Source organism: Somniosus microcephalus, chromosome 8 (genome assembly GCF_052327205.1).
Source record: "Somniosus microcephalus isolate GS21.2 chromosome 8, FLI_Smic_1.0, whole genome shotgun sequence".
In the NCBI taxonomy this organism is placed as follows: domain Eukaryota; kingdom Metazoa; phylum Chordata; class Chondrichthyes; order Squaliformes; family Somniosidae; genus Somniosus; species Somniosus microcephalus.
Window position 1 is genome coordinate 146,793,319 of NC_140994.1, and position 22,139 is coordinate 146,815,457.

General features: G+C 47.9%; 1 protein-coding gene across 2 annotated transcripts in view; it reads left to right on the forward strand.

Annotated features, from left to right (window-relative positions):
• The window catches only part of LOC147113855 (SH2 domain-containing protein 4A), a 42,303-nt gene extending 23,400 nt beyond the window's left edge, over nucleotides 1-18,903 (forward strand). For both annotated transcript variants that reach the window (XM_085995223.1, XM_085995222.1), the window contains one exon: nucleotides 14,122-18,903. In XM_085995223.1, coding sequence (XP_085851349.1) covers nucleotides 14,122-14,185 — 64 coding nt within the window. In that variant the 3' untranslated portion in view covers nucleotides 14,186-18,903. The remainder of the gene's footprint in view (nucleotides 1-14,121) is intronic.
• The last annotated feature ends 3,236 nt before the right edge of the window (nucleotides 18,904-22,139 follow it).

Sequence of the window (22,139 nt, forward strand, 5' to 3'; positions counted from 1 at the left end):
CAATGGGGGGTGAGGGGGGAGATCACACACAATGGGGGGGAGGGGGGAGATCACAGACAATGGGGGGGGAGGGGTGAGATCACACACAATGGGGGGGAGGGGGGAGATCACACACAATGGGGGGGTGAGGGGGGAGATCACACACAATGGGGGGGGAGGGGGGAGATCACACACAATGGGGGGGAGGGGGGAGATCACACACAATGGGGGGTGAGGGGGGAGATCACACACAATGGGGGGGGAGGGGGGAGATCACACACAATGGGGGGGAGGGGTGAGATCACACACAATGGGGGGAGGGGGGAGATCACACACAATGGGGGGGAGGGGTGAGATCACGCACAATGGGGGTGAGGGGGAGATCACACAATGGGGGGTGAGGGGGATCACACACAATGGGGGGTGCGTGGGGATTACACACAATGGGGGGGAGGGGGGGATCACACACAATGGGGGGTGAGGGGGGAGATCACACACAATGGGGTGTGGGGGTAGATCACACACAATGGGGGGTGAGGGGGGGATCACAAATAATGGGGAGGGGAGGGGGGAGATCACACAATGGGGGGGTGAGGTGGGGATCACACACAATGGGGGGTGAGGGGGAGATCACACACAATGGGGGGCTGAGGGGGAGATCACACACAATGGGAGCTGAGGGGGAGATCACACACAATGGGGGGGTGAGGGGGAGATCACACACAATGGGAGCTGAGGGGGAGATCACACACAATGGGGGGGTGAGGGGGAGATCACACACAATGGGGGGTGAGGTGGGGATCACACACAATGGGGGGTGAGGGGGAGATCACACACAATGGGGGGGTGAGGGGGAGATCACACACAATGGGGGGTGAGGGGGAGATCACACACAATGGGGGGTGAGGTAGGGATCACACACAATGGGGGGTGAGGGGGAGATCACACACAATGGGGGGGTGAGGGGGAGATCACATACAATGGGGGGTGAGGTGGGGATCACACACAATGGGGGGTGAGGGGGAGATCACACACAATGGGGGGTGAGGTGGGGATCACACACAATGGGGGGTGAGGGGGAGATCACACACAATGGGGGGGTGAGGTGGGGATCACACACAATGGGGGGTGAGGTGGGGATCACACACAATGGGGGGTGAGGGGGAGATCACACACAATGGGGGGGTGAGGTGGGGATCACACACAATGGGGGGTGAGGGGGGATCACACACAATGGGGGGGTGAGGGGGAGATCACACACAATGGGGGGTGAGGGGGAGATCACACACAATGGGGGGGTGAGGTGGGGATCACACACAATGGGGGGTGAGGGGGGATCACACACAATGGGGGGTGAGGGGGGTGAGGGGGGATCACACACAATGGGGGGGTGAGGGGGGATCACACACAATGGGGGGGTGAGGGGGGTGAGGGGGGATCACACACAATGGGGGGTGAGGGGGGAGATCACACACAATGGGAGCTGAGGGGGGATCACACACAATGGGGGGAGGGGGGATCACACACAATGGGGGGGAGGGGGGATCACACACAATGGGGGGGGAGGGGGGGAGATCATAAATGATGCCATTATGAACATATTGTAGTGAAATGAGTCCACTTTCAGATATTAACATTAATCAGTATCGATTAAATATATATTTATGTAGAAGAACATATTCAAAGCAAACAAAGAAAGCATCCATACACGTGCAGGTAAATAGATTATACTATAAGCATAGTTTCTTTATCATTTACACATTAGAATGACTGCCCTGGCAAAATGCCCTATTCTATGATTGAATCTGTAAAGTCCGCACCTCAATAATACACGGACTTCGGGAGAACAGTTTAACAGGTACTTTACTGAACAAGAGGCAGCTTGAAACTGAAACTACAGAAGCCTGCTAGGGCCTTTTATACAGGGGTGGTCACTGCCGGTACTGCAGTTTAAGACCAGTTATTCCCTTAAAGGTACATACACAACAATTCCTCCCCTTTTAGATAAACAGTACATAACATTCATTTAACAACTAAATAATAACTAATTACAATTACAATTTTCTCAGTAATATATACATCAACTGAAATAGTCATTTATAAGTTCAGTCTTTGAGGAGGCTTCCTGATCCGGACTAGATAGCGCCTTTCTTGAGTATCCTGTTCTGGCGGTGGAGTCAATTCTGGCTCATTGTCATTGGTTGGTTAGTCAGCTTCCAATACCCCTGCTTCTGAGGTAGACGCAATCTGTACTTCGGGCTCATTACCAGGTGCACATGCTTGTGGTACAGATTTGGCTTGTTCCTGTGACTCTAGAATCTGGTCAGCATGGCATCTCACGATGCTCTCTCCAACGTCCACTGTGTACATTAGTGGTCCCTGCTGTGTGCATATCGTGCCTGGCTGCCATTTTTCTGTTCGGTAGTCGCGGGCCAAGACTGGTTGCCCTATCTTGAAGCTCCTGGTTGGCTTCTCATTTATGTGCTGGAACTGCTTATCCTCAACATCTCGTCTTATGTTTGGTTTGAGCAAATCCAAGCGACATCTTAGTCTCCGGTTGAAAAACAGTACGGCTGGAGTTTGGTTTGTTACTGCATGTGTCGCATTCCGGTAAGCAAACAGGAAGTTATCCACCTTGTGTTACAGTGGTATGTCATCATTATACATTGCCTTTATGGCCTTTTTATAGGTCTGAACAAACCTCTCAGCCAATCCATTTGTGGCTGGATGATATGGGGCAGATGTGTAATGTTTCACCCCATTATTCTTCAGGAACCTCCGGAAATCCTCAGACACAAACTGTGGGCCATTGTCGGAACAAATCTGTTCTGGCAACCCATTCCTGGCGAAGATGGTCCTTAGGACTGCAATAGTTTTCTCCGTGGTGGTGGAGGACATTTTAATGACCTCTGGCCATTTCGAATGGGTGTCCACAGCGATTAGAAACATTGAGTCCATAAATGGACCAGCGAAATCAATGTGTACCCGTTGCCATGGAGATGAGGGCCACTCCCATGGATGTAGCGGGGCCTGTGGTGGAGCGTTTTGGACCTTCTGGCATCCTGTGCATCTCTTGGTCATATCCTCGATTTCTTTATCGATTCCCGGCCACCACACAAACGCCCTGGCTAGGCTCTTCATTTTTACCCCTCCCAGATGACCCTCATGAAGCTCATTGAGTACTCTATCTCTCAACTTGGGTGGAATTACCACTCAGGATCCACACATCAAGGTTCCCCGGCACACTGACAGCTGTTCCCTCCTTTGCGAGAATGCTGGCAACAGTGAGTCGCCATATGCTGGCCATCCCTTCACCGAGATAGTGTCGGGTCTTTTCAGGTTTCCTTCTCAATACTTGCATTTGTAACAGGCAAACATTCAACTATGGTCGCATGGAATATCTCCACAGGGTCCACTGCAGGTGCTTCTTCTGCCGTAGGCAACGGTAGGCGCGACAGCCCATCAGCGTTTCCATGTTGTTTCGTACCTTTGTACTCTATGTCATACTGATGTGCCCCTAGAAAAAGTGACCATCTTTGCAGCCGTTGCGCCGTCATCACCGGAACGCCCTTCTTTGGGTTAAAAATTGAGACCAGGGGTTGATGATCAGTCAGTAGGGTGAATTTCTGCCCGTGCAGATAGTGATTGAACTTCTTCACCCCCCCACACCAGGCTGAGGGCCTCCCTGTCAATCTGGGCGTAGTTACGCTCGGCTGAGGTTAGCGAGCGCGATGCAAAGGCTATTGGCCTCTCTGAACCGTCACGGAATTTGTGTGACAGCACCGCTCCAATGCCGTAAGGTGACGCATCACATGCCAACCAAATCGGTAGTGTTGGGTTGTAGTGGGCCAATACTTCTTTTGAAGTGATTTGGCATTTACATTCCTGAAAGGCACGCTTACACTCATCACTCCATTTCCATGTTACACCAGTTTGAAGGAGGGCGTTCAGTGGGTGCAGAATTGTAGATAAATTCGGCAAGAACTTATGGTAGTAGTTCACCAACCCGAGGAACGACCTCAGTTGCGACACATTTTCTGGTGCTGGAGCCTTGACTACAGCCTCAATCTTGTCCGGCGACTTATGCAACCCTTCCTCATCAATCACGTGGCCACAATACGAGATTTGTCTCCTGAAGAACTCGCATTTGGGACGGTTGGCTCGTAGCCCATATTCCTGCAATCTCGTGAACACCTGTTCCAGGTTGGCAAGGTGTTCATTGTCATTTTCGCCCGTAACCAGGATGTCGTCCAAATAACACTGGGTCCCCGGGATTCCTTGCAGGACTTGTTCCATTGCCCTCTGCCACATAGCCGGGGCCGATGCTACCCCAAATACCAGTCGATTGTACTGGTAAAGGACTTTGTGAGTGTTTATCGTGAGGTATTTCCTAGATGCTTCTTCCACCTCCATTTGTAGATACGCTTGAGCCAGGTCAATCTTTGTAAAAAGTTTCCCTCCAGATAGTGAGGCGAAAATATCTTCCATCCGCGGAAGTGGATACTGTACTGCGTGCAGGACTGGGTTCACAGTCACCTTGAAGTCCCCACAGATGCGAACATTCCTTGGCTCCCCAGGCGTGCTGCTCAATGCTTTCTTCATTACAGGAATGATGGGTGTGGCCCACTCGCTCCAGTCCACCTTAGACAGCACCCCCAAACGCTCCAGACTCTCCAGTTCAGCTTCCACAGCTGGGCGTACCGCGTATGGCACCGGTCTGGCCTTGAAAAATTTTGGGGCTGCATTATCCTCAATCTTTATGGTTGCCTTTACTCCTTTTAGAGTCCCAAGTCCTTGTTGGAACACCTCTTCCGCGTCAGATAGAATTTGTGACAGACATCCAGGTGCGATGTCATCATCTTTTTTGTCAGTCACAGTTAGTGCCAGAATGGAATGCCAATCCAATTGTAGTCTTCGGATCCATTCACGTCCCAATAATGGTGGTCCTCCATCTCGTAGTATATACATGTATAGTTTCTGTGTTTCCTTTCCGTTATATTCAACTGGCACCCTTATTTTTCCTCTGGGGTAGACCTTTTGCCCCGTGTATGTCTTCAATACAATGGACGTGTCCTTTAAGGGTATGTGTGAGAATAGCCGCTCATAGTCTCGTCGATTCATGATAGTTAGGGCTGATCCTGTGTCCAATTCCATCTTCACTGGGGACCCTGCTATCGTGAGGGTGACCCAGATGGTTCGGTGATCTTCTTTTGCGATCACGTTGTGTAACTTTAAACAACTTAGTCGCCTGCTCCCGGAGTCCTTATCACTCTCCTGATCTTCTGAACTACTATCTGTCAGTTTCTTTACTTTCCTGTACTGTTCCTTAGTAGTTCTTGTTGTGTTGGTCTTCTTCCCCGACCTGCAGACTCTTGCTATATGTCCCATTTTCCCACATTGCCTGCATATTTTGTCTTTAAACCAGCAGTCCTTCTGCTCATGGGTTGTTCTGCCGCAGCGATAGCACCTTTCGGCTCCATACGCCATTTTGTTAGCGCTGTATTCTTGTGGTTTCTGTTGTATTTCCGCAGCTCCCCGTGCTGCTGCTTCGTAGGATACTGCCATGCTGAAAGCCTGTTCTAGCGTCAGGTCCTTTTTTGAAAGTAGTCGTTTCTGGGTTCCTTCACTCTGGAGCCCACAGACAAACTTATCCCGTAAGGTGTCTGCCAGTCCTGCTCCGAACTGGCAGTGCTTCGATAACTTGCGTAGTTCCATAAGATAGTCAGCATTGCTCTCATCTTTGTGCTGGTTTCTTTTATGGAACTTGAGTCTTTCTGCTATCAGCAGTGGTGTAGGGCTTAGGTGTTCCTGTAAGATATGAACAATCTCCTCAAAACTTTTCTCCATTGGTTTAGCTGGGGTAATTAAATTCCGCAATAGGCCGTACGTACTCGCATCCATCAGATTTAATAATACCGACGCCCTCTTTCCATCAGCCACCTCATTTGCCTTGCAGTACACTTCAATTCTTTCCACATACATGGTCCAGTCTTCTACCTCGTTGTCGAAAGCAGTGATACTGCCACTTTTCGGCATCTTGGGCGATTTAAAATGGCGCCTCCTGCGCTTTTGCTTCTTCCCCAGTGGAATAAAATGGTGCCTCCCGCGCTTTTGCTTCTTCCCCAACGGGATAAAATGGCGCCTCCCGCGCTTTTGCTTCTTCCCCTTACTGCCACGCTGCTCCTAGCCTTCTATGGGGTAATGGCGGCGACCCGCAGCTTCGGCGCGTCTTGCTTTCCTTCCCCCCTGTTTAGTTTCTCTCCGCTGTCCTGTTCTCGAGCACCGACCGTGCCCTGTGCGCTCCACCCTCTCTCTCTTGTTTTCTTTTCCCGGCGACGCTGCGCGGCCCGATTTGTAGAGCCGCTTGATCGAGCTTGAGCCCGCCGCAGTCCGGAAGGGTCAGCGCGCTACCTGCTACCAGTACGATTCGCTGGAACCACAGTCTCTCCCGCAATTCTCCAAACACCGATGGATTCTTTGGGCGGTTGCCCTCGGTCGACGCCCGTTGCTCAGACTACGACCTTCCAGGACCTTCCTTTCAGGCGAGATCCCCGTGAGATGATGCCACACTGCAGGTGAGTTCGAACTTACTCGTCGCCACTGTAAAGTCCGCGCCTCAATAATACACGGACTTCGGGAGAACAGTTTAACAGGTACTTTACTGAACAAGAGGCAGCTTGAAACTGAAACTACAGAAGCCTGCTAGGGCCTTTTATACAGGGGTGGTCACTGCCGGTACTGCAGTCTAAGACCAGTTATTCCCTTAAAGGTACATACACAACAGAATCGAACATTTTATTTTCTGATAAAACTCTTTTGGGCACCCCTTTGGGGCGATAACTGCGCCCCCGTGCCCAAAATTCAATGGTAGAGCCCCAAGCAGGAGGCGGGGCGCTACTGGAAGTGTTCCCCCTCTCTCTTGGGGCACTCCCATTGAATATCGCGGTACTACGTGCTGCAGCGCCACGCACGTCGACACAGAGCATCGCGATACTGCAGGCCTCCCCTGATTAAATGATCATGGCCGGCACCCCGCAGGAGGAGACCAAAGGGGGCAGGTGCTGGCAGGCGGCCCAAAAAAAATGGCCGCCTGCCACCAGCCCTTTAATTATCGCTGCCCCGGCCGCAAATACGCCACCCTGACCCTGTCAGGCATAGCGTCCGGTGGTAGGTCAGGGGGCGCGAGTGGGGTGCTGCGCACGGCGATGATGTCATCGCCAGAGACGCAGCGCCACGGGGGCACCACTGGCTACCGTCGGCGCTAACCTCCCGCTGAATTTCGCAGGAGGCGTTAGCAGCACCACGCCCAGGCGCTAGTTGCTTTGTGCCCAGTTAGTGCCCCCTTGTGGTGCTAATAGGAGGCGCAAAGCAACCAAATTTTTCCCCCTTTCTAACTTCTGATGTAAATCCATATGTCAAAACTCAATAACAGTCCGTAACAGTTCTAGTTGATGGAAGCAAAGAGAAAATTAATAGTGAAAAAATAAGACATGAGAGCAAATCTCAAGTGGGAAGGTCAGAAAAGATAAACTACCTATTAATAATTTGAAAAATGACTGAGACCATGCTATGGGCTGCAACACGATCACAAGATAATGACGACTGTATCAACTACATGAGGTATTCAAGCTTCACCATCATGATTTATGTGAGGTGATATTGTGAAGCTCCCCTGCTGCCTTGAGCCCTGCCGGCTAGACACAAGCTGGGTCAGTGTTCGGGCAATAACATTATAGCCCCAATTTTCTAATCTGCACTCATCAATACTGAGGCCCCAAGCTGGCAGCCTTTTGAAGTTGCTCGTATGATGTCATTAGAAACCTCTGCTTGTGTTATCATCCTTGTATCATCTTATCACTCATATTTTCTATATAACATGTTGCAGACAGTTTTGGAGCAGATTTTTACTTTTGTCGGGGTGGAAATCTGGTGGTACTGTAGCTGATTGGCTGCCCATTATACACCCTGCCTGATATTCCTTTCCATTGACTTCATTGGAAAGAAAAATTGGGCGGGGTGTATAACCGGCAGGCAATTGGCTGCCAACATAAAAATCACCCCCAGTGTCTCTGTATTATTGCCCTTCCTGTTATGTGTTATTACTACAATTCAGAACTTTTCTCAGTGTATATAAGTATCATTGTTTCTTCCTGTCGCATCATGTTTAAGTTAACAACAAAATATGTAATTGTTGAGGAAGATATAAACCCATTTGCAAAACTCTGTGGTATTGTTGGAAAATGAGTCTCTGAACCACCAAGCAGTCAGCCAGAAATAAAAGTTAAACTCCTACATAGTTAAACTTGGTGATGGAAATGAAAGATATACAAACTCGTGTAGTGATATTTGACAGCAAATATGGAAGATACATAGCACTTGACAATAATCAAAAAGGCTAAGAAGACAATTAATATATATATATATTTAATTATGAAAATATTTGTTAGGGTGAATAGGGAAAAATGATTTCCTCTGGCTGGGGAGTCAGTGACGACAAATCATCAATTAAAATGGTGAATATATGAGTGAAGAGAGAGGTTAGGAGAAACCTCTTTATGCAGAAGGTTGTTGGAGCATTGAATGATTTATTTACCACAGGGGGTGGGAATGGTTGAGGCACAGACCATTGCTTCTCTTTAGGAAAAATGAGAGAAGGACCTGAAGCAATGGAAGAGACAGGGCTTTGAGGAGAGAGCAGGGCAGTGTTGTATTGTTTAGCAAAGAGCTGACACTGACGTAATGAGCCAAATAGCGTCCTTCTATGCTGTAAACTTGCATAATTTTAAATGCATAAAATCAAATGGGTAAACATACACTATGTACATTGAGCACTGTTGCAATATTATGTAGGTGGTCGGGGTGGAGGGGAGAAATTGTAACCAAATAAATTGCCTGAACCGCAAACTTGTAATATAGTTTTGTAACACACTTCAAATTATTTGTTATTTTACATATTAGAGATAAAAAGAAAAACCATATGTACAGTCAGAATTTCGCCCGCCCAACAGTTGCGCTACTGGCCCCAGTGAATTTTCCTGGTCAGCCTAATTTAAGTAATTTTGATGGGCGCCTAGCGAGATGTTTATCTGTGTTGGGGAGCCCACCAGGAGTGGGTGGCTGTTTCAGGACTCTGGCACCTGCGACAGCTGAAAAGGGCCTGTTCTCCGCCATGCCAGGGAAAAGTGTGGACTGTGCTAGATTCAAGGGAAAATGCCAGTAGGGAAGTGCAAATCGTTGCTCTGCAATAAAATGCACTTCCTGGGTAGGCCATATAATTTTTAAAAAGCCTCCACCAACCCTAGTAAAACTGGAAGTCCAGTAGCTTGCTGGCATTACTAGCATCCAGTGCTGCTGTAGTGGTAATAGCATAAGATGTAATGCATGCATCACTCTATTATAACTGTCTTATTTGGTTATGTTCACCCCTTATTGGGCAGGCGCTTCTGACTACAGGACAGAAATGGGCAGGGACATGGCGGCACAGATCCCTGTTCAATTTTCTGATTCTCTCCCTCCAAGTTACACCTTCTTCTTAGGCAGCCCCTCGAAACCGAGGATGACTTGCTTCCACATTAAAAATGAGTTTGCAGGTGACTGATTAGTCCAATGCGGGACCTACAGTCTCTGTCACAGGTGGGGCAGACGGTGGTTGAAGGGGTGGGTGGGTGGGATGCTTGGGTTGACGTGCGCTCCTTGCGCTGCCTGCGCTTGGCTTCCACTTGCTCCCGGCGAACAGACTCGAGGTGTTCGACGCCTTCCCGGATGCTTCTCCTCCACTTTGTGCAGTCTTGGGCCAGGGATTCCCAGGTGTCGGTGGGGATTACACTTTTTCAAGGAGGATTTGAGGGTGTCCTTGAGCATTTCCTCTGCCTATCTGGCGCTCTCATGCTGTGCCGGAGCTCCGAGTAGAGCGCTTGTTTTTGGGAGTCTCGTATCGGGCATGCAGACAATGTGACCCGTTCATCGGAGCTGATTGAGCGTGGTCAGAGCTTCGATGCTGGGGATGTTGGCCTGAGCAAGAACACTGACGTTGGTGCGCCTATCCTGCCAATGGATTTGCAGGATCTTGCGGAGGCAGCGTTGGTGGTACCTCTCCAGTGCTTTGAGGTGCCTGTTGTACATGGTCCATGTCTCTGAGGCATACAGCAAGGCAGGTATCACTACTGCTCTGTAGACCATGAGCTTAGTGCCGGGTTTGAGGTCCCGGTCTTCAAACACTCTCTTCCTCAGGCGACCCAAGGCTGCACTGACACACTGAAGGCGGTGTTGGACTTCGCCGTCGACGTCTGCCCTTGTTGACAGTAGGCTCCCGAGGTATGGAAAGTGGTCCACGTTTGGTCCACAAGTGGCCTTGTCGTGGATTTTGATAATCGGGGGGCAGCACTGTGTGGCGGAGGCAGGTTGGTAGAGGACCTTTGTCTTACGGATGTTTAGTGTAAGGCCCATGCTCTCGTACGCTTCAGTGAAGGTGTTGACGATGGTTTGGAGTTCGACCTCCGAGTGAGCGCAGACACAAGCATCGTCTGCATACTGTAATTCGACGACAGAGAATGGGATGACCTTGGATCTGGACTGGAGGCGACGGAGGTTGAACAGTTTCCCGTTTGTTCTGTAAATTAGCTCCACTCCAGTGGGGAGCTTACTGAGGGTGAGATGGAGCATTGCAGCAAGGAAGATCCCTCCAAGTTACACCAGAAAACAGGTATCACTTGAGAGAAAAGTCTTCTCTTAGTTGTCTCCTGCGATTTCCTGCTGGTATCTTCCATTCACATTTCATTTCATTTTCTACCATCTTAAGGGTGCTTTAGTCGCTGTTTATCTTCCTTTTTCTAGTTCTAATGGAGAGTCTCTACCCTACTGTATATTTCCAGCACTTTCTGTTTTTAGCTGTTGCCTCACAGCGCCAGGGACCCGGGTTCAAATCCGGCCTCGGGTGACTGTCTGTGTGGAGTTTGCACATTCTCCCCGTGTTTGCGTGGGTTTTCTCCGGGTGCTCCGGTTTCCTCCCACAGTCCAAAGATGTGTGGGTTAGGTTGATTGGCCATGATAAAAATTGACCCTTAGTGTTAGGGGGGATTAAATACGCGGGGTTACGGGGATAGGGCTTGGGTGGGATGGCTGTCGGTGTAGGGACCGGGTGCTAGGGTTTGGATGATCAGCCATGATCTCGTTGAATGGCGGAGCAGGCTCGAAGGGCCGAATGGCCTACTCCTGCTCCTATCTTCTATGTTTCTATTTATTATTTTGGGTCAATTTTGACCCTGAGTGGGTTGCGGGCGGGCGGGGACGAGGCACGCGCAAAACGCACTCGCTGGCCTAAATTTCAGGCCTGGGGTATTTTAACAACTCATTTAAATGCTGCCGGTCCACTTCCCGCCTGGAATGGGTGGGAAGCGGGTGCAGAACAGCTGCTGCCCGGCTTGGAGGTAAGTGGTGAGCAAGGGGGGGGTGGTTTAAGGAGGGTCTCGCAGGAGGGAAACAGGGAGTCCAGGACAGGGGAGGTCACGAATTTCCTTGTGCAACCTGGACCTTGGTAATAGGCCTTCTGCCCTGCCCCAGCTTATTTTTTGGTGGATGTTGTGTTTGTGGGTGCAGAAGGCTACTTAGAGGCATGCGCTGCTGCTTTCCCACTTACCCGATGCGTTCCAGGTCCGGTTCCAGCAGGGTGAAATGTGCCTGTCCAGTTTGAACACCAGAAGCATGGACTGCCTGTTAGGCTTCAGCATGCACAGGCTTATAGAGTTAGGCCTTATGGCTTCAATTGAAGAGGGGCCTGTGCAAGCACTCTTAGAACACAGCTGTACACATAAACAAAAGTCAAACTTTTCGGCAGAATCTTTGTTTCAGGCATCTCACAGCTGCCTAATCTTTTCACTGTCGCAGGCCCTGGGGGCCTGCTGCCACAAGTCTCCAGCCCAATCTGGGTGGGAGGTCGGGAGTCCACCTCCCATACGTAAGTGACCCTGCCAGGTCAGGGAGATATCTCCAGGCTACGCAGAAGATTCATCTCACTCAGATTTAATTCTTTTTGTTTTTATTGTGATAAAAACATTACTTTGAACCTATAGTTGGCAGCTTGAAGGGAGAACAAAACGACACACACACATAAAAGATTCAAACAGTATTTTCAGCGATTTGATTAGTTGAGTTTGAGTCTACATAGCTGCAGTGTTGTGATTTATTTTTATTTCAACCAATCAAAAAAAAAGTTTGGAACTGTATGCTATCATGCAATATAAGAGTAAATTAAATAGAGATTGCTACATTGCAGTGTTTTAGCTTATCTATAAATGATTGAAAACAAAGTTGTTTTTCTGTAGATTGATGTTCCTGGTATGTCTGTGTGATCAAGGCTAATACGGCAATTCTATACAGATAAATTCTCACATAAAATTGTCAAAATACCTGTAGTCATAAATAAAACATACTCATTCCTGATTGTAAGCAGATCTTTACTGGATCTTTCATTTCTATTATGTACAATCTTCATATAAGAAATCTTATGCATTCCAGTCCTTGAAATACAACTGGATTCCATAATATTTATACAATACACAGGTATAGAGATTTTCTATGGTGTAAATATAAAGGTACAGTATAACAGCTGTTGAAAAAACAATGCAAGGTTAACTTACTGTAACTACGAACCTTTTCTTTTATAAGTGTACAATATATATATCCAATAAACTATTTGTGCTTTTTAAAAATGCTATATTTAGGAATTCTGAGCAACTCTGAGGCTGGGAAGCCAGCAATTTAAGAAAAATATTGAGGTCAGAAAATGATTTATATTGTTCCAAAATTGACATTTTCCCACTGGACATAATGCTACATATTGACCAAGCACTGGTTCTGGTGATTAATAGGCATCTTTGCAAGGTCAGTTGGAACAATTTCAGAGGGAGTTACTGTGAAGTACTGAGCCTTGCTATACTTTTTTTAGCCCAGAATTTACTACAGGAGTTCAGGGATTCCGAGTGCATATTAAAAAGAAGCCACATACCCATGAATTTGTGTTACTTATTCAGTGCAATAAACTGGAGTTTTATACCCAAGGTATTTAATATGAAGCCCTCTGTTGGAAACAGAAGCAATAATATTAATCAAGAAATCACAAGTCACCAGTATTTGAAAATTGACCTTCAAAAGTTGTCATACCTGAAACTGACTCTGACCAACCAATTATAAAAGATTAAAATATGCACTATAACAAGCTGTATTTAGAAATGATCATTAATGGAGCAATAATTGGAGCACTTCTGACATAAATTATTGGAGTATTTTTGTTGTTATTGCTAAATACAGGCTACATAATTTTAACCTTATAATAGTAATTTGACAGAAAAGCACTACTGGTAGAAACTAGGCCCAAGATCCTTAAAGTGATAAGCAAACCTGAGACAGAAACATTTTCACTTCATTGTTCACCTTGTTAATAGTTTAAGTCCTCTTGGTTAAGTTTAACAAAACAAGTTTAAATATTTGTCCCTTTTAATGGGTTCATGCTTGATCTCTTGTTACAGAAGCCAAATTTTAATGTTAGGAATTTATAGTGGAATATATTTTTCTCATAATTTCCGTCTCCACTTCATGTCATGCGCTATTCCCAGCCGGGGAAGTGAGCAGATGGCCTTTCCAAGACCTTTAGTGATATTGCTCTTGATTTTCTTTCCTCCCTCCTGTGAAGAAGTCCCTTGATTCCACTCAGCATGCCCTACTGATGACTAGGCTGAGAGCTGGAATTGCCACGCAGGGAATTATGGTTCTGAGCCAATGCCCTCTCGCTGTGTGGTGCAATATGTTAAAGTGTCTCTACAATGCAGCACCACAACACAATCTAGGTGTATTCAGATTTCTGTAAACTTGTAATGAATCGTGTCCATTACAATACTTAAAAAATGCAGGATTTCAAAAGCAAATTAAGTAGCAGCGCAGCAGAATAATTTAGCGTTGATACCTGATTGTAATGGGAATGATTGAACATAACATTTTACACCCACTTGATAAATGTTTCTTTAAATATTTGGATAATTTAAAAATAATTCTTATACTGTACATATATAATAAATGCAAACAAAGGTTTAAAAAGTGTCACATTAAAATGGATTGTCTTTAATAAATCAATCCTTTTATACTCCACAGGTGTTTGAAGATGATAAAAAATGGTAGAAACACGAGGACTAGGGTCACAGTGAGCAATGCATGACCTACAAGGAAACTCACTCACCAACAGCAAGGCATAAGAACATGGATGAACAAAGGCACTAAAACTATATGTAATATTTCAGAAGTTTCATTTTAAAACAACAATCACATTGTTTTACAAAAGCAAAATACTGCGGATGCTGGAAATCTGAAATAAAACAGAAAATGCTGGAAATACTCAGCAGGTCAGGCAACATCTGTGGAGAGAGAAACAGAATTAATGTTTCAGGTCGATGACCTTTCGTCAGAACTGAAAAAGTTAGCAATGTAACAGATTTTAAGCAAGTACAGAGACGGGAAGGGGGAGGGGAGGAAAGAATAAAAGGGAAGGTCTGTAATCGGGTGGAAGGCAGGAGAGATTAAACGACAAAACGGATGATGGTGCAAGGAAATGGTAATGGGACAAGTAAAGAAACAAAAGATGGGTCTAGAGGAGGTGTAAATGGGAATAGCAACAGCTGCCATCTGAAAAAATGGGGGCAGAGGATATGATCTGAAATTGTTGAACTCAGTGTTGAAGCCAGAAGGCTGTAAAGTGCCCAATAGAATGAGGTGCTGTTCCTCGAGCTTATGCTGAGCTTCATTGGAACAGTGTAGGAGGCTGTATGCAGAGAGGTCAGAGTGGGAGTGGGAGTGGAGTGGAGAATTAAAGTGACAGGTGACCGGAAGCTCGGGGTCACGCTTGCAGACTGAACGGAGGTGTTCCACAAAGTGGTCATCCAATCTGCGTTTGGTCTCCCCAATGTAGAGGAGACCACATCGCGAGCAGCGAATACAGTATTCTAAATTGAAAGAAGTAATTTGTTTTTCACCTGGAAGGAGTGTTTGGGGTTCTGGATGGTGGGAAGGGAGGAGGTAAAAGGTAAGGTGTTGCATCTCCTGTGCTTGTATGGGAAGGTGCCATGGGAAAGGGAGTGGGTGTTGGGGGTGATAGAGGAGGGGACCAGGGTGTCGCGGAGGGAACAGTCCCTTCGGAATGCTGAAAGGAGAGGGGAAGATGTGCTTGGTGGTGTGATCACGCTGGAGGTGGTGGTCGATGGGGACTGGTTGGGCCTCCGTTCAAGGAAGAAGCGGAGTACCCTCAGGCCATCCTGGTGGAGGATGGAGGTGTAGAGGGATTGGACATCCCGTCCCCTCTTCCTGCCTCTGTACTTGCTTAAAACCTGTTACATCTCTAACTTTTTCCAGTTCTGACGAAAGTTCATTGACCTGAAACTTGAACTCTGTTTCTCTCTCCACAGATGCTGCCTGATCTGCTGAGTCACATTGTTTTATGCTTATCAGGCTTCTATGGAATAGCTCTCATTTTTCAGGACATTATTTTATGTTATAATTACTAAAACTGCTTTTCCTTTGAAAATGTGTTTGAAGGGAATGTTCAAGAGGTATACATTCTGAACCCACTCACACAATAAACAAATTAGCAGCTTTGTTCAAGAAGGGGGAGAAGGATAAAGCAAGTAACGATAGTCCAATTAGTGTAATATAAGTTGTGACCAAATTCTTGAGGGTTGGAAACCAGACAGGCGGGCAGTTATAATCGCCTGTGGGATTTACCGCCAAGGTCTGCTGTCTTCCCGAAGGTTCCGATTTTAGCCTGCTCTTCTGAGCAGGTGGGAAGGACAGCCATTGGACACCATTACGATCCTTCTTGAAATATGCAGATCGGGCTTTGATGACATCATTGTGACATGCTCCTCCATGCCCCACAAGGAAATTTTGGCCTCTCCTGCCCCGGGCTTCCCACCCTCCCCAATCACAAAGCCCTACCGAACCCCGTTCTGGTACCTTACCTGCGTGTCGGGAATCGTTCCTTCGGTCTCCAGTAGCGGCTTCCTGTCACACGAAACTTTGCTCCCGCCCACTGGCCAGCTGCTGCTTCCCACTGGTTTTAGGCAGGAGACCTATGTAGATGAGGTCCAGGAATTAAAATCTCCCAGACGTCACACTGCCGAGCCGTGCACCACAGCTGGTCAATCCTTGGTCCGCTTTTGTTCTCAGTATATACGAATGATTCAGACTTGGATATTAGGAACAGAAAGTTGCTAATTACCCAAAAGCAAAAATCAAGAAAGACTGTAAAAGATGTCAGGAAGACAGACAGGTGAGTGGAATGAGCAGACAGGTGGCAAATGTAATTTAATATGGATGTGTGAGGTAATATGCGTTGCGTGGAAAAACAAGGAATGGGATTATGCACTCAATGGAAAGATGCTAAAGGATATGGAAAAACAGGGAGCACTTAGGCTTCAAATATATATTTCCTTGAAAATGGGAGCGCAAGTAAATAAATCTATTAAAAAAAGACCAACAGCACTTAGGATTTTACGACAATGCGGAGAGAGTGAGGCAGTAGTATTAGTTTTGGATTGCTCTAGCGAAGAGCCAACACAGACGTGATGAGCCAAATGGTTTCCTTCTTTGCTGTAAACTTATATGGTTCTTTTTGCCTTCAGGCGCACTGTAACTAAATCAGAAATTGGACAATATTTAAACGCATTTTTTCATAATCCCATTACCTAGTTAACTTTATCTAGTTCTCTGCCCAATTAATTTTTAATATATGGTCTAAACAGAATACATTATGGTGACCCATGGGATATGATTTATATTCTGCTCATGACAAATGCTTGAGTAAATTAGCAGGACAGCCACTTGTGTGGTATAAATCATTTCTGTTGGTCTTGATGGTTATACTCTTTTTCTAATTCTGTACATTATATGAATATGATTTTACTTGCTTACACTGCATATTTATTACAATGAGTACTATACATGTACAGTTTAAATAACAAATAGTTCTAATTTACGGTGAGCAAGTTGAAGTGAAAATCACACAATTTATTCTTTGGTTTACACCTTCTCTCGGCTGACCCTGAGTGAATCTTTTTTGAATTTAGTGCCAACAATCGAGAAATTAAAGGTCAAAAGCAAAAGAAAACCTTTCAACAACCCACAATTGCTCTTCTATTTGTGAACTTTGGAAAAATGATGCAAATAAAAATATTGAAAATTTTGATGAAGAACAAGATTAGGGAGGATTTCATTGAAAGAGAGTAAATTATCCAATGAAAGTTCTGGGCCTAGAAATGTAATGGCACCGCGCCCTTTTTTCAGGTGCTAAATGGGCGCCTAAGCAGTAAGCACCCAATATGGTGAGCGGGGCACTCGCACTCATTACATGCCGCCCTGCCATATTAGTAAAGGTAGAAAGAGAGGCGTCCAGGGCATATGCCTGAAACAGGTATTTGGTTCTTTGCATATGCAAATAGGGGACATAATGCCTGTTTGAGGCCCTGTTTGCCAAAATGGGTTACCCTGAATGCAGACGGTATCCGGCCAGCTGCATTCAGGAAAACATGGTGTACATGCAGCATAACCAGTGGTCCTTAAAGGGACTGCTGGAGGTCACTACCAAAAAGGCAGTGGCTCAGGTTCTTTGAACATGGAGTCAGGAGGAGTACTCTTTCCGGTCTCCACTCAGTCCCTTCCCCCCTCCCGAGTCACCCCCTCCCTCCCGATCGCTTCCCTCTTCTCCCAGGACCTACCCGAATGCCACTGATGGTGAGGTAACAGTCTGAAATTGAAATCCTCTTTGCCGGCAAGCTAACTGGAATGCTGGGTGTCTGCAGCTCGCTGGTCCCATGTGAATGAGGCCTGAGACCCAATGAGGTATGCCCCAGGACTACTCGTTTCGGTGCAGTGATTGTTCCTGGTGTGAACCAATTTCTAGGCCCTGATCTCTGACATTGGCTCCATGTAGGGATATTACAACACTGCGGGCAGGATGTGTTTTTATTTCTATCTTTGCTGCTATGACAAAGACAAGGCATAAAGTGGAGTACATGGGTAAAATCTATAGTTTAATATGCTGTAGTTGCATTATGACACAGACTGGCTCCAAATGGGGAAGCAAATTGAATACTTTTGTATCTGCTACCACACTATAGTACACCTGCCAGACATGGTGCCCTGCTGTCCTCTGGAGACAGTGAGCTGAAATTCTAAACAAGACAACCCTTCTTGCACTCACTTCATGCAAGAACACATGCACTTTGCCAGCCATCAAATGGGGAGGGGGGTGCTTAGAGGTATTGCTGCTCTCCATTTGCTCACAGGCTCCATTTCATGCCTCTACATTTTGTTTTCTATCCTTTAGTCCTCAGCGATTACTTCTCACCCCCTCACCCCTGCCCCCCCCCACCACCCTGTACAGTGTTTGCAAATGCTGGAAACTTGTCTGAAGCATTTTTGAACCTTTAAAAGCCTCCAATCTTTATTAATCACATTTTATTCTACTGGTCTCCCTTCATATCACTCCATGTGCAAGGATCGGTGAAGGTCTTTAAATTATATTCATGAGATCGCGCTGCAAAGCCAGATCATCATTCTGCCAACGTGTGATTTGGGCTTCCTGAAGCAATCCCGGTGGCTTTTTAGCTGTAAATGTTGAATTGGCCATAGATGTCTTGACAAGAATCAAAATTGCAATGGAAGTCACATTAGAAGTTTAAAAAGAGAATTCCCAGCACTTAAATTAATATTAAAAGTTGCTCCCATAGAGGCCTTTCACGATTCAAGTTCAAACTATTTTAACTGCATGATTCATTTTTATTCTCCCTTGCATTTATTCTACTTTTTAATTTATCTTTGAAGAAGAAGTGTTGTTGCCTCTTCTTCTGCTGTTTCCATCAATATAATTAAAAGTCTTGTATCTGGCTCACATTTATCATGTTATTGTAGGAGTGCTTGAACTCCTAACGAAAGTACTGAGACTGAAACTAGCAGTTAACCAAACGTGGTTTAATGCACCAGTAAAAGTTACAAACAAAAACGCAGGAGAAACTCTATACAGGTCTGTACACCAACTGGTTCCACGAGGACAGAGGGGGAACGCCTCTCCCCTCTGACGTCATGACATCATCACGTTTCCCGCTGTTGGGAATGTCCCGTGACCTGCGTGATGACATCATCGCGCTGGATCGCCATTTTACCGAACCCGCGCTGTTTATACAGAGCAAACACTTAAAGGTAACAAGCCCCTGTTAAAGGCAATTATATACATTACTGCAAGAGTCTCTTGGTGGCTTTGCCACATACGCCCCCCAGAATTGTCTTTAATAAGGAAAGTCAATCGCAGAGGAGGTCGGACAAGCCTGAGAAGAAAACGCTGAGCAGCTGGTGAGCTGGAGGGGATAGCGGCCTGGTCAGGTGTGTCAGCAGCCGGCGGTCGACCCCTACGCGGTGGCTGAGCGGGCTCGACTGGCTGTTCAAGGTCCAAGTGCGCGGGCTTGAGGCGATCGACGGAGATGTGGTCCGGCCTGCCCCCGAGGTCGACCAAAAAAGTCTTAGTCCCTGTCTGTAAAACCCGGAAAGGACCCGTATACGGAGGCTGGAGTGGGCTGTGATGGGCGTCTTGACGAACGAACACGAATTTGGCCTTCATCAACTCCACTGGAATGTGGGAGGCAGGAAAACCGTGTTGCGACGTCGGAACTGGCCAGAAGCACTGGGCCGCTTCCCACTGAGTGGCTGCGGACCACGGCTGTGTAGGGGACGGCAGGAATTCGCCTGGTACCCGGAGCGACTGGCCATAAACCATTTCCGCGGCCGAAGCCTGCAGGTCCTCCTTTGGCGCCGTGCGCAACCCCAGCATAACCCAAGGCAGTTTATCGACCCATGCCGCGTCCAGGAGGCTGTCCCTGAGCAACGCCTTCAATGAACGATGAAAACGCTCACACAGCCCATTCGCCTGCGGGCGGTAGGCTGTGGTGCGATGGAGTTTGGTGCCTAAGGCTGAGGCCACCACGTTCCAAAGCTCAGATGAGAATTGTGGACCACGGTCGGACGAAATATCCATGCGTGCTACCCATGATGAGATAAAGGCTCGAGCGACATCCGCAGAGGTGGTAGACGTCAGGGGAACCACCTCTGGCCATCTTGTGGTGCGATCTACCATCGTCAGGTGTGTGAAACCCCGCGACGGCAGGAGTGGCCCCACAAGGTGGACGGGGTCGAACCGACATTCCGGTACCTTGAAGGTGGCCAAGGGGGCCCTGACGTGTCGTTGTACTTTGGCTCGTTGACAAACCACACGTGTTCGCCCAGTCGCGGATGTCCTTGCGCATCCCTCTCCAGACGAATTTGGATGCTAGCAACTTCTGCGATGCCCTCACACCAGGATGCGAAAGTCCATGTATGGCGTCGAAAACTTTCCGATGCCAGGTGGACGGAACAATCGGACGGGGGTCTCCCAAGGAGACGTCACAGAGTAAAGTGGTGCCCGCCGAATGGAATGGCACATCCTTCGGTTGAAGGCTGGCGGAGTCAGAACAAAAGGCTTGAGTGTCCAGGTCAGCAGCTTGGTTGGCCGCCATGCTCGCATAATCGATCCCCAACTGCACGGCTTGGACGGTGGCGCGGGAAAGGCAATCCGCTACCACATTGTCCTTGCCGGCCATGTGCCGGATGTCGGTGGTAAATTCAGAAATAAATGTAAGCTGTCACGGCTGTCGAGCCGACCACGGTTCGGCAATCTTGGCCATTGCGAATGTCAACGGTTTGTGGTCGACAAATGCAGTGAAGTGGCGCCCTTCGAGCAGAAAATGAAAATGGCGAATGGCCAAAAACAACACCAACAGCTCCCTGTCAAAGGTACTGTACTGGCGTTCATGCCGTCGCAGCTGGCGGCTAAAAAACGCCAGTGGTTGCCACGTGCCATTGACCCATTGCTCTTGGACGGCCCCTATGGCGTAGTCTGACACGTCAGTCGTGAGAGCGATGGTGGTTCCTGGCAGGGGGTGTGCCAACATTGTCGCATTCGTGAGGGCGGTCTTCGTGTCCCCGAAAGCGCGGTCCATTTTCGGCATCCAAACTACGGGCTCCTTTCCCGGCTTCCCTCTGAGGGCCTCGTAGAGCGGCCGCATGAGCTGTGCAGCCCTGGGAACAAAACGATGGTAAAAATTTACCATACCCAGGAACTCCTGGAGTGCTTTCATGGACTGCAGCCACGGGAATGCGGCGATCACCTCCACCTTAGCCCGAAGCGGCATTGCCCCCTCTGAAGTGATGCGGTGGCCTAAGAAGTTGATTTGCTGCAGGCCGAACTGGCATTTGGCCGGGTTGACAATGAGGCCGTGCTGCTGAAGGCGACGAAAGAGAATGCGCAGATGCTTGAGATGGTCCTCCTTTGTGGCGCTGGCGATCAGTATGTCATCCAGATAGACGAACAAAAATTTGAGATCCCGCAGCACCGAATCCATTAGGCATTGGAATGCCTGCGCCGCGTTTTTAAGTCCGAAAGGCATGCGGAGGAACTCAAACAGGCCAAAAGGGGTGATGACCGCTGTCTTTTGGACGTCCTGGGGATGCCCACGGACGAGGTCGACCTTGGAGAAGATCGAATTCCCCACCAAAAGTGCAGAGAAATCCTGTATGTGCGGTATGGGGTACCGGTCGGGGGTCATGACATCATTGAGGCGGCGGTAGTCGCTGCAGGGCCGCCATCCACCCCCGGGCTTAGGGACGATGTGGAGAGGCGAGGACCAGGGACTATTCGACCGGCGAATAATCCCCAACTTTTCAATGGCAGCGAACTCCGCCTTAGCAGCCGCGAGCTTGCTGGGCTCTAGCCACCATGCCCTGGCGTAGACAGGAGAGCCGGTCGTCGTTATATGGTGCTCCACCCCATGTTTGGCGGTCGAAGCCAAGAAGGTGGGCTTAGTCAGCTCTGGAAAGTCCCCGAGGAGGCGGGAGAAAACGTCGGGGGGAGGCCGAGCGCAGGAGACCGAGTGCGGTGCGACCGTGCCGCGCACACAGGGAATACAGTCGAACATGGTGGCGTGAACGACGCATAAAAAGTCGGCGCCTAGGAGTGCCTGTGAAATTTTGGCGGTGACGAAATCCCATATAAAGCATTGGCCACTGAAGCAGACCTGGACCCGCCATGTCCCGCA